Source organism: Corvus hawaiiensis, chromosome 19, assembly GCF_020740725.1.
Source record: "Corvus hawaiiensis isolate bCorHaw1 chromosome 19, bCorHaw1.pri.cur, whole genome shotgun sequence".
NCBI lineage: Eukaryota > Metazoa > Chordata > Aves > Passeriformes > Corvidae > Corvus > Corvus hawaiiensis.
In genome coordinates, this window is record NC_063231.1 from 7,674,617 (window position 1) to 7,686,693 (window position 12,077).

Consider the following 12,077-nt stretch of genomic DNA (forward strand, 5'->3'; position numbering starts at 1 on the left):
AAAAGGAACTGTTGCAAGAGACTGACGGTTGGAGTAATGTAAGAACCACTCCCTTTCTGGAAATTTGGACTTTCACAGTTAAAATTCTTCCATGGAAAAAGGTGCAAGATTTTCTGACACTGCTCCAATCTGGACACCTCAAGTTTTGTCTTATCAGTATGTGGAAGTCAAGGTCCTCCTTAAACAGTCCACAACTGCTTTTTGCATTAGAAGCTTGCAGGCCTGCCCTTCTCAGAAGATAACCCTGCATTTTTCAGCATCACCTTTATTAAAGTCTGTGATTTCTGTGTGCAGTTGCTTAAGTATTAAATAAATGTAGGCTCCTGCCAAAAGCACTGTTTGTGTTTGACCTCCCCTGGATACACAATAATGTTGGAGCAGCTCTGGGAGTGGGAGCCAGCTGGGATCCATCTTCACTGCTCTTTTTTTGTTTCTTTTTTTTTTCTTTCCCTGTGAGGCTTCCAGCTGGATCCATTCCCTGATGTGTTTAGTGCATGCTAGGTGAGCACTGGAGTTGGCACAAAGGAAACAGTAGGGATGAGCAGCTGGAAAGGGCATGGTTGTCCTGATTATGCCAAAGTAGTGATCACATAATCAATGGCTGACAGAATGAGAGGGAAGGTTTCATCCCCGTGGTTGAGAAGGAAATACGTGTGAAACTTATTTTCACAGATTTCTACATCAGCATTGTCCTTTTGGGCTTTTTGTACCACTCTGAAGAGTTCATGGTGCTGCCAGGACATTGCATTTGCTGTGTCCTGCAGCCTTGCAAAATAATACTTCTAGGATGTGGGGGTTTTTTGCCCTGAAGTTCTTTGCAGCATGGTTGTTTCCCTTTTGGATTGTAAGAAATGTTCTCTCCAGCCCTTGGGATACCTGAGCACAAAGTCAGTGTTCATAAGAGCAGAAAGTATGGCAGGTCTCCCTCTGCATTTCTCAGCCCACGGAGCAGAAAGGGAACTGGTGTCCTTCCATGGATGGGTGACTCACTGGCATGTTGTTGCTTCCAGTTCTTCCCTCTGATTTGGCTGTTCTGGTGCCAGGAAATCAGAAACCCCCCCCCCCCCCCCCACCCTGGTTTATGCCAAGCAGACTTGACTGGAGTGCCAGGGAATGCAGTTTTAGAGACCTGGCACCACCGGTTTGCACGTCTCCAGGGGAAACCCTTGTCCCTCTGATCACCCTTTTCGTGGTTTTTTTGCATAGTGTGACCTTTAGAAACAAACTGCCACCTGAACTGCCTCTAATCCCCTGTGGCTGCCTAAAGCACAGCATGTAAGTGGCCCTTGAAAGGGACAGGAATTCTTCATCCTACCTGGGAGCAGTGTTAACCCAAGAGCCATGATCCCTACCATATCTGTCCTGTACAGCCAGCTCCTGTGCTTTCTGTTCTTTTGGTCTTCTCTGCACTAGGAAAACATTCCTACCCCTCTGTAGGAAACAAAATTCCTGTGTGCTCTCTGACAGTGTCTCCAGCACGGCCTTTGGACTGAGAGCAGTCATTTCCTTCTGGAAATGGAGCTCAGAGTTTGCACTGTGCCACTTTCTCTCCTGCTTTGCAGATTCTCTGCTGCTGTTGGGTATAGGTCACATAACCCATCTATCTCAAACGGAAGCACACTACATGTAGCATTTCCATTTAGTTTTCTGCCTCACCAAGATCTGGTGAGCGAATATCCTTCACTGACTGCTGAGGTGCTGAGTCTTTGCAAGGTAACCCCTAATATTTGCCTGTGCTTTGGCCTGCTGTGCATGGCCTGGGAGCAGTGTCTCTGCTTTACCACAGTGCATGTGCTGACTGCACACAAAGCTACAAACACCTATTGCTTGTGCTGATGAAAGTTTTCATTTTTAGGTCAGCTTGTGGAAGGAGAATGCACGGACTAACACCAGCAGCAGTGTCCTTTCAGGGGTAGTGGCCCCTGCTTTTTTGAACCCCCATCTGACTCATGGGATCTGCTTCACAGCCTTAGTTCTTTGTCAGGACTTAGAATCTGATTGGGGAAGATATTTACTTACTGTGAGCCAGAATCTGGGTGTGCCTGGAGTGATTAATTGTGCCAACAGCCATTTCCTGAGGTCCCCACTTGGAGATCCTCTAGGCTGAGCCTGCAAATCACAGGGCAAATTAGGGGCTGAAGCCAGTGTCACTACCTGTGACTCATGTCAAAGTAAAACTTTGATCTTGGCAGGAATAACAGGATGCACAGAGCACTTGGATGTATCCTGTGAGGACACACCTTGTTGTGAGCTGTTCATCTGCAGTTATTGCTGTAGAGGTGGTGGAAAGCTGCCCTTGGGACTTGGAAAACACAAAATGTTTTATACAGGAGCCTGTGGCCATACATGCAAGTCCCAGGATTATTCTGAGTGATATTCCCAGCTGTCCTTTCCTCTAGGGAAAGAGCTGGTGGGAAGATGCTGTGGAATCAGCCATTCTGTCTGTTTGGGGAGCAAGTTTGAGAACTGCTGGAGGGCATGGATAATTTGTACTTCCTTACAGTAAATAGGCCCAAAGGGGTTAAACTCACCCTTAAACTCACCCTTTTCTTCCTAATGATGTGTCACCTCAGTCTGGTTGCAAAGTGATCAAATAACTGAGTAATGCTGCAAGTTTGTGCTCAGTTTGTGACGTGCATGTCCTGCCTTGCTGCTCGCAGCGTTCAGCTGCCTCCAGCTCTGGTGGGATTGCAGGAGGGAAAGATTCCTTAGTTCCAGTTCTTTGTAAACCATTAAAAGATGCTTTCCTCCATAATGTTGATAAAGGATTGTTTTCACAAGGCTTAAACTAAAGAGGAAATGAGCACCGAACCTGAAAAGTCACGCATCAAAATACATTGTCTCATTGGGAGCTGTTGTTCTGCCTCCAAAATGATTTCTTTTCCAAGGGGGCTTTGAATGGATTGCTGAACATATTCTTACGGCTTTGACTTTTTTTGCTGGTAAAACGGAGGTCCCACCCAGAGTTCCTGAGTTTATATGAGCACACAGTTCCCCTACCCATAAACATTTCGTTTCTCTGTGGCTCATCTGCAAGGACAGGGAGCCTATGGGATGCCTAACGTGGAGCTAGGCTTGATTTTTTATTTTTTTTTAAATTTTTTTCAGGTGTTTTCTTTGCCTTATGAAGTCTGGATTTAATAGTCTTTTTGGCTTTTTTATTTTTAATGTTTCTGCTGATGCTGTGAACCTCTTAAGCCTTTAATCAGCTTTTACCTTTCCCAGCAAGCCTTGTGTGTTGTGTATTATCCACACCTCTGTGTCTTTGCCACTGTCTTTCTGGCTTTTCTGAAGCTCTAATTAACCCAGAGGCTTCCCCATCCCACCAGCAGCTGTAACCTGTAACAAATGTGTGCCTTGTTGTCAGGGAGCTCCCTTTGCCTGCCTTTCTGTCGGGGCTCTGGCAAGCTTTCCTCCTTCCATCAAGGCTCCCACTTGGTAAATGCCAAAGGACACTTTTTGTTTGTTGCTGGCAAGCTCTGAAGAATTTAACCCTCAGCAACATCTTGATGAAATAGAATGAGTGGTTGCCTGCCAGCTTTGCGTCTCCAAAGGATGTTGTCCTTAGTGCTTTGCATTTTTACAAAAGACATGGAAACTGTAGCAGCACTGATCATGTGTGGTGTTGTTTATCTGCAGCCTCAGCTCCCCAGAGTCCCAACACCCTTGTCTGGCCTTTGGGCCCTCCTGGCCTTTATTCAGAGGAGCTGAACTCTGGGTGCTGGAGCTGCAGCCCAGGCAGCTTTACTGAGGAATGTGTAACTGAGGAGCTGCACATGTGAGAAACTTGGTCGATGTGACTTCTGTGCTGCTCTCAGGCCTCTTATCCACTACAGACCAGCTCTGGGATGTGTTCCCTGGACAAATTATGCTTGAAAACAATCCCAGCCGCTTAAATGGGGCACAAATCTCTGCTCCAAGGCTTGGCCAGAAAACTGCCTGGGTTTCCCATAATGGTGGGAAAGTAGCAAGCAATGGGGGGAAACGTGGCTGTTTCTTTTGCTGATAACTCTGTAAACTAATCTTTACAAGGCAATCAGGTACTTCAGTAGTATATCCCAGTACAAACAGCTGTGGAAATCTGGCAAATCTGGACTGGGCTGTTCCCGGTCCTGCAGAACGAGTTGTTCTTTCTAGCAATAGTCTGTCTCTGTAAGCAAAGATGAAAGTGCCTGTAAAAGAAGTGTTAACTTAAGGATGAAATGTAATTTCTTGTGGTTAACTCCTGACAGCCTTGGGGAGCATTGTTCCCTTCTGGAACCATTTTGGTTCATCCAGGTATGTCCTGAGCTAAATAGTCACAAAGTGATTATCTCCCCCAAAATGGAAAAGAGCCAGACTGCATAAAATTGATCCTGTCATCCTCCACATGCATGGTCCAATTCTCTCTCCAAGGGTGTAGGTATCAATAAAACAAGCATCATATCCCTCTTTTAATGACCCAACCTTTAGGTTCTTTAGTTGCTTCTTGCTCAGCACCTTAAAAACACGACAAGTAGACAAGTACCAGTTGTCAGCATTCTCATCACCTTTGTCCCTTGGTTCCCAATGAGGGAGTAGTGCTGACAAAGACATAAAACAAATTTAATTACTTTTATGGCTGAAATTCCCGTCACTAGTGCCAGAACTCATCCCAGTTTGCTCTCTCCAGCTTCTTTTTCAGAGAGAGTGCGGAACATGTCTCCAGATGAGATCAAAATCCCTCCTGAGCCTCCTGGCAGATGTTCTAACCAGTTACAGGTTGGTATAAGTCCACTTCATTCTTTTTTTTTTTTTTTTTTTTTTTTTTTAAGACTTGCAGTTCAGGGGATATTTGGGAACCCTGCTCAGTAATTTTGCACAAGGCAAAGCTCCAGCATTAAAGCTGGGTTTCACCACACTGCATTTATGAATGCACTGTGTTAATGCTTTAGGCTTTACAGCAGTTCTAGTTTAGGAATCTCAAAGTAGCTTTAAGCTGTTTTCCAGCCTCTGTGGGTTAGTTATGCTTTAAAACAGCTCTTGATCCCAGCAGTGACACAGAAGCAATGTTTACTGTCAGGGCTGCTTTCCTCTTACCTCAGCAAATTCAGCTCCCTAGCAGAGAACAAATTGTTTTTCTATACAGGCCTGAAATCCCCTAAACTGGAATAGTTGAGGCAGCAATGCCTGGATTCCTTTTCCACCTACATGTCTCTGGATGGTAAACATTTAGAGGGAAGGCTGGTAGCTTAGAGGCAACAAAAGAACACAAACGCATGTTTTCTCTGGTGCACACCCAAATAATGGCAGTGACCAAGTTTGCAATAACCTTCTGTGTTCTCCTCATTGAGTGCAAATGAAAAAGCAGGGACTGCTGTCTCCTAACACACGTTTGAGTTTTAACTCTGGTTTTCTGCCCAACAGAAATACAAGTAAAGAATTACTCCTGGACTTCTCTATAAAGTAGCCCCTAATGTGCAGTGGTGATTCAGAGTGACTCACCAACCAGATGATGCTTTCTTCTTCTCCACACACTGTACCTGGGCACACCCAAACCTGTGCTGTAGGAGCATTTTACTGACATAGATGAACAGGTCTAACACACTGCAGAGGAATGCACAGAGCTTGACAGGGCAGACAGAATAAAGGAGAATTTTTCCCCTTTGACAGCAGTTTAGTGTGTTAAATCAAAGGGGAGCTTGTCCTCTGCTGGCAGGTCAAACCACATCTTAGAGCACTTTGAGCAAGGAGATGGGATTGTTCTTTAGAGATGCAAAATGTTCTGGGCTTTTCACTGGTGGTTTGCTCTTTTGTCAGATTTTTCCTCTGATAAACTGTGTTTTGAACTCTGCCAAACAGAGGATTTCTTCTTATAAACTTGACTGAGTAGTTGCTCATCTGTGGACTTCAGGAACTTTATTGCTACTCCATGGGGAGGGGATAAAAGGGAACAGCTATTCAATCATTTCTACTCCCCAAATTCACCTTTTTTGCAGTTGTTCCTTCAAACCTCACAATGTGTATGCTGGACGTGGAGATTGTGTAATTTCCTCTTGCTGATTTTGTGACATCCTGATGAAAATTTATCTTATAAAGGTTGTTGAGTTTCATATCAGCTCATAACAATCCTCCTTTATTCAGGCTGCAGCAAGCCCTTAGACAATAGTCAGCTCTGTGTTTGACTGTCCAGGGAGGGAGACATGAAGTGACTTATCCAGAAGCAACAAAGGAAAATTGACTCAGCTTCTCCTATCCTGAAAGACTGAAGGCCCAGCCTCTGTTCTTATGTGCCTCTTGTAGATGAGAAATTCCTGTCAAAAAGAAAAGATGACAGAAGTTACTGAGGGTATTTTAGCAGTACCACTTAACTCTCTGTTCTGTCTGAAAGCTTCTGCCTCTGCTTCACCATCACCAGAGTAGGAATACTTTTAAGTACTTTCATCACCTTGCTGAGGAAAAAAAAAATCATGTTTGATTTGAAATCTTTTAACCTTTTTGGAGAGTAGATTGCTTGACATCTGCAACCTGAGTCAGTTAAGTTGCCTTTTGCAGGGGCTTGTGCCTTGTGGGTGATGTGCAAAGAGAAGCTGATTCCATCTGACTGGTACCAAAGCAGGGATTTATGAGCACATTGTTCCTGAGAGCATTTGGCTGCCAGTGGGCATCCCCAGCAATACCTGATGATCACACTGGGTTTAGTTCTCCAGCAGAACTTGGCTCTGGCTCTGCCTGGGTAACAGATGAGCAGGAGCTTTGCCCTGTGGGCAGTGTAGCCCAGCAGCTCTTTCTCAGGTGCACACCTGAGGCTGCAGGTGGGTGTTGGTGGTCACTGTGAGTTGTGGGAGAACCTCTGGATTTCAGAATTGGCTTCTCTGTGTCGTGGCTGTAAAGGGAAACAACAGACTGGGAAGGAGGAGTCTGTGCCTTACATGCAGATCTTTAATCACCAAGGCCTTCAGTAAGTGCAAAGATAATTCCTTTACCAATCAGACAGTTCATGAAGGTACTTCAGACCTTCAAGCAGAAAGTGTCTCCTAACCAGCCTGGCCCTGGTGTAAAGGTGAAATCCTAGCTCCATTCAAGGAGGTCACTGGTTCAGCTGGCTTCTTTCCACGTGTACAGTCGTCAGCTGGTGTGCTGCTCCTTTTCATCCTGGCTCACCCTGTAATCTTTCTCCTTTAGGATAAAATTCAAAAGCTGTATGAGAGGAAAGTGAAAGAGGGCATGGATATGAACTACATCATCCAGAGGAAAAAGGAATTTCGCAACCCCAGGTGAGCCACCATCTTTTCATATGTGACTAAAGTACCACGGAGCAAATTTGAGGAATTTTCCTCTTTATTGGAGTTGTAGCAAAAGGAGGATCCTAAACAGGAAGGACTACTGCTTGCAAATTGTCTTTCTCATTTTTGTGACTGAAACAGTGAAACTTTTCTTTGTGTTTGGTAAAGCAGCAGCTGGAGTTGGTGTGTTGGTTAGATTTTAAATGTGAAGGCTTGGGATGAAGTACTTCAGAAGATGTGACTGTTTTGGGGAATAGGAAATATTCTGGATAATGAGGTGCCACATCCATCATAACAGGTGTAGCTTCCCAGGTTCTCATTTCACTTTGTGTGAAGAGGTGAGAACCTCTCTCTGTTGACACATCTGAAACACTTCTGTTCCCTTCTACCTCCCTGGTTCTGTTCTGACCTCTTGCTTTTCCTTTGCAGCATCTATGAAAAGCTGATCCAGTTTTGTTCCATTGATGAACTTGGTACAAATTATCCAAAGGTGAGTGGCAGTGCTTTTGACTGGAAAAGGAGTGAGTAAAAGATAACATGGAGGTGTAAAGTCTCACCTCAGGCTTTCTTAAGCCTGCTTGCTTAGAGGTCCTGTAAGGCAACTTCAGCCTGAGCCTCTGCCTTGAAGTGAACGTTTTTGTGTGGCACTGAGCCTCAGTGCCTCAACCTTTGCTACAATGATTCTGCACAGAAACTGCTGAAGGGTGGAGGTATGAATGGAACTCCTTGAGGGGGAGAGAAGCTGAGTAGCAGAAAAACGCATGACTTAGCCCAGCTTCAAAGCTGTTTCTTCATTCACAACAGAACATGGTCCCATAAAAGAAGGTCTGATGGGATCTTTGTGTCACTGGGATAGAGGAAGAAGTCAGTGATGATTATCATTGTCACCTCTGATTATCATCAGACAACAGAAATACTTAAAACATTTTTGCACTGGGTTTTGTGTTTCTGTGGGAATAGCCCTAATCTGATTTATTTCTTTTTTTCAGGACATGTTTGATCCTCATGGCTGGTCAGAGGATTCATATTACGAGGCACTAGGTAATTCCAGGAAGTCTCTCTTTTTTTTTTTTTTTTTTGTGCTAGCTTAGGTCTTTGTGTTTTGTACTTAATTAACTGCACTGGAGTCTTCACTTTCTGTATAAATGAGAAGTCATCACATGCTGCTCTTTAATGACTCCATTCTGGTTGGATGTGCCTGAATGTTATTGATGCTTCATCAGTTTGGAAAGGCTTTTCATTTAAATTGGTTCTGCAATGTTTTCATCTCTCAAATCATTAAATTAGTGCTGCAATGCTTTGATTAAAAAGCAGCAGTCGCTTTCATGGCAGTTTAATTTTTCTATATAGAATTTGCATCTATTTTTTTATTTTTTATGATGGGAAGTGTGTGAATGAGTGAGAACTATGGAATTCTACTGTTCTTAGTGCTTCACATCTTCTGCTCTTTCTCAGCTAAAGCCCAGAAGATCGAGATGGACAAACTGGAGAAGGCCAAGAAGGAACGCACCAAGGTACTCCAAACCTAAAGAGATGCAGGTGCAGGGCTTTTGTTTCTTTCCCTGCTGAATTTCATTCTACTGCTTTGCTGTTTCTGTGCTAAAACTGCTTGTTTTATCCCAGTTCTCCCATTTCTTCTTGCATGTCTTTCTCCAAACTGCACAGATCAAGTTATTTGCCCTTCTTTATAGGTCCATTTATAGGTTGTTTATTCCAGTGGATTTCCTGCTGTTTTGTCAGTATTTTTAAACCAGAGCTCTAAAAATGGCATTCAGTAAGTCAGATACAGGCAAGATAATGAATAAAGAACAGCTTTTTCCTTAATTTACGACTTTTTGCTTGGTGCCTAGCCTAGTTAAAGCTTAATTTCCTCCCTGTATCTCAGTGTGAGACGGTACCCGTTTTCTGTTCACTGTGATATTGCCTTGTTGCATCAAATTTCCAGAAAAGCTGGGCCAGTTTTAACTTGCATTTTGTGACAAGCCCAGTTATTCTTCTATATGCCCCAAAAAGAACACAGGCTTTAGAAGAGATTTTATTCCTCTCCTGTGTTTCCTTTAAGCCAGTGGCTGGCATTAGAACATGTCTAATGTTAGAGATTTGCCGTCTAAGCTGCAGAAGGCTCCTTCCATCTCCAGTGTGTGGAGGGGTTTTCGTGCAGTGCATGCTGTGTCTTGCTCCTTGTTTTGGTTTTTTGCACAGTAGCCCAGGTATCTGATCATGCCCTTGCCCAGATCTGCAGTTCTGAGGCTGCAGTGCTGTTGGAGCTCTTGTTGCCAGGTTTCCTGCTGTGATGCAGTCGCAATAAATCGTGCAAGCAAGGACTTGCCTTGCATGTTCCTTAAAGGAAAAAGAATTTCTAACTGTATAAATATAGTGTTTAATAACCGGGATCTATCCTGTCTGAGCTGTATCAAATCCTGTGCCTCTACCAGTTGACAAACACATTTTTATAGTATCAGACTTAGGAGCTGGGTTGCAGGAATCCTTAATTCTCATGGCCTGAAGTCTGTGTCTTCCTTCCTGCATGATGGGCAGCTCAGAGGTCAATCCAATGCCTTACATCACATTAAAACTGTTTTTAAAAAACAGAGAGGTGGTGTGGGTTAAAAAAAGGCTATTTGACACTTCATTTTTTTTATCTTCTCCCCTTTCTCCCATGTGTCTCTCCCTTCCCAGATTGAATTTGTGACTGGCACTAAAAAGGGGACAACAACAAGTGCTGCTTCCACAACCACCACAACATCCAGCACCACTGTGGGAGGTAAGGAATGGTTGTGCATGTACCCCTTAAGCTGCAGCAGTGCTGGGATTAGTGCTTCCTGAAGCCTTGAAGGATCCTTAATGATCATGTCATGCAAGAGAGTGTTTCTTCTAAGGGGTGTTGAACTGGCTTTCCTCTAGTCCCTGTATTCCATGGCTCTCCTTCTGGAATGAAAGACTGGGGCCAGGTGGGATGGTGAAGAGACTTATTAGTGGGTCAAGAAAGCTGCTGCTCTCTGTGGTTGTAGAGTATTCCTGGGACTGATACATCTCGAGATTTGGAGACACTGGAAATCATTCTCCTGCCTTGCAAACTGAGGGAAAGGGAGACAAACCACTGGAGGCTGATGAGTGTGTCCTGTGCCTGTAGCTGAGCAAGTGGGATGTGTGTGCTCTGTTGAAATTAAATCTGCTTTGGGGCAGGGAGTGATCCTGTCTCCCCTTTGGCTGGAGTTTCAGGTCTAGAGTTCTACTTTGACTCCTGGTACCCCAAGAGAAAAGTTGCCTTTTCTCCTCCCCATTTACTGCCAGTGTATCCTGAAATAAATGTGAGGGGAAGCTGTCTAGTCAAGCAGTGGGATATTAAGGGTTGACAAGCCAGGGTGTTAAGAAGGGATTGGTGACCTCTAACGTAATGCTAATCCTTGTTTGCTTGGTTTAATCAAATTCACAGATGCCCAGAAGAGGAAGAGCAAGTGGGACTCTGCCATCCCCGTAACGACGATAGCTCAGCCCACCATCCTCACCACCACTGCAACACTGCCAGGTGTTGTCACAGTGACAACCAGTGCCAGTGGCTCCAAAACCACGGTGATCTCAGCTGTGGGCACCATTGTGAAAAAGGCCAAGCAGTGACTGCTGTGCTGGGCCTGGTGTTTTGGACTTGTTTGTCACTGAAGCCATTGTCCTTGGAAGGGAAGGGTGGCTTTCTCCTTTGGTAAACCATGACAAGATTCTTTGAAGCAGCCCACGGTTCCCCTTTGGAAGGCTGGGGGCAGGAGCAGGATGCCAGCTTTGTGCCCACAGGAATGGACCTCTGCCCACCATGCCTCTGCCTTTGCTTGCTGGGGGAAGAAGCAGGCTGCCTGTGTTGTGCTCGGAGGAAGGTGGTATCTGGAGTCAGCTTGTAAAAGTTTGCTTATCAATTACTGCATTGGGGTCTTACCTACTTGCAAGTTTGGTTTAGGGGGAAAAAAGAAAATAAATTCAAAGGGCAAACAGTGAAGGACTGTCAGTGTTACCCCTGTGTGTTCCAGGTGGTGCTTCAGGGCTGCCTGCAGCCTGTGTAGGTGCCTCCCTCCAGAGCCAGCTCAGTTCTGAGGGAGTTGAAGCAGAGACAACCACTCAGTGTCCACGTCCAGATGTGTAGCAGAGACTTGAAGCAAACTACATCAGTGAGTGTAGGCTCACTCTTTGTTCTAGCACTGACACCTGTACCCTGTGCTCTCTGTGTAGATCTTAGTGACCACGTGTGAAACTGTTGAACTCTTGAGGAAACTGTGCTGGAACATCCTGTTGCCATCTCACAGGGATGGAGATTTCTATGCAGAACCCTCAAGCTGTAGAGGTTTGATTTGTGAACTCACTTGCAAAGACCTGTGCAGAAAACACTTCTATTGCCACGGAATGAGGTTGGACAGCAGATAAGCAGAGGAGAGTGTCTGATCCTATTTGTGATGTTGTCCGTCTTTGTTTTAGCTCGTGATATTCTGTGAATGCACACATGGCAGTTACTGCTTGCTCCACTGTTGTGAAAAAGTATTTTCAGTTGAAAATTTTGTTGTATAAAAATCGAAAAGTCTTTAAAAAAAAAACCCCTGATGTCACTGATGTGTCTGCATTTCTTTAAAGTTAAATTTCTACCCAGAGCCTCTTTGTCCTCGTGTATAAGCAGTGATAGGACAGATGGTTACCAAATCACCAAAAGTGTAAGTTTCTGAGAATTCAATGGTTTGGAATTGCTTTTTTTTTTTTTCCCTCCCCCCAGTTTTTTATGTAGCTTGGGTCACTCGTGATCAAGACTTTGCATTTATGGAGACTTAAGGTAGAAATAACAGGTCGATATCCTGC

The 12,077-nt window shown here is 44.5% G+C and overlaps 1 protein-coding gene across 2 annotated transcripts in view; it reads left to right on the forward strand.

The window, feature by feature from the left end:
- Nucleotides 1-11,833, forward strand: part of LOC125336007 (SAP30 binding protein) — a 29,969-nt gene extending 18,136 nt beyond the window's left edge. For both annotated transcript variants that reach the window (XM_048324085.1, XM_048324086.1), the window contains 7 exons: nucleotides 4,652-4,740; nucleotides 7,144-7,235; nucleotides 7,674-7,734; nucleotides 8,234-8,285; nucleotides 8,700-8,758; nucleotides 9,924-10,008; nucleotides 10,681-11,833. In XM_048324085.1, coding sequence (XP_048180042.1) covers nucleotides 4,652-4,740; nucleotides 7,144-7,235; nucleotides 7,674-7,734; nucleotides 8,234-8,285; nucleotides 8,700-8,758; nucleotides 9,924-10,008; nucleotides 10,681-10,862 — 620 coding nt within the window. In that variant the 3' untranslated portion in view covers nucleotides 10,863-11,833. The remainder of the gene's footprint in view (nucleotides 1-4,651; nucleotides 4,741-7,143; nucleotides 7,236-7,673; nucleotides 7,735-8,233; nucleotides 8,286-8,699; nucleotides 8,759-9,923; nucleotides 10,009-10,680) is intronic.
- Nucleotides 11,834-12,077: the final 244 nt, after the last annotated feature.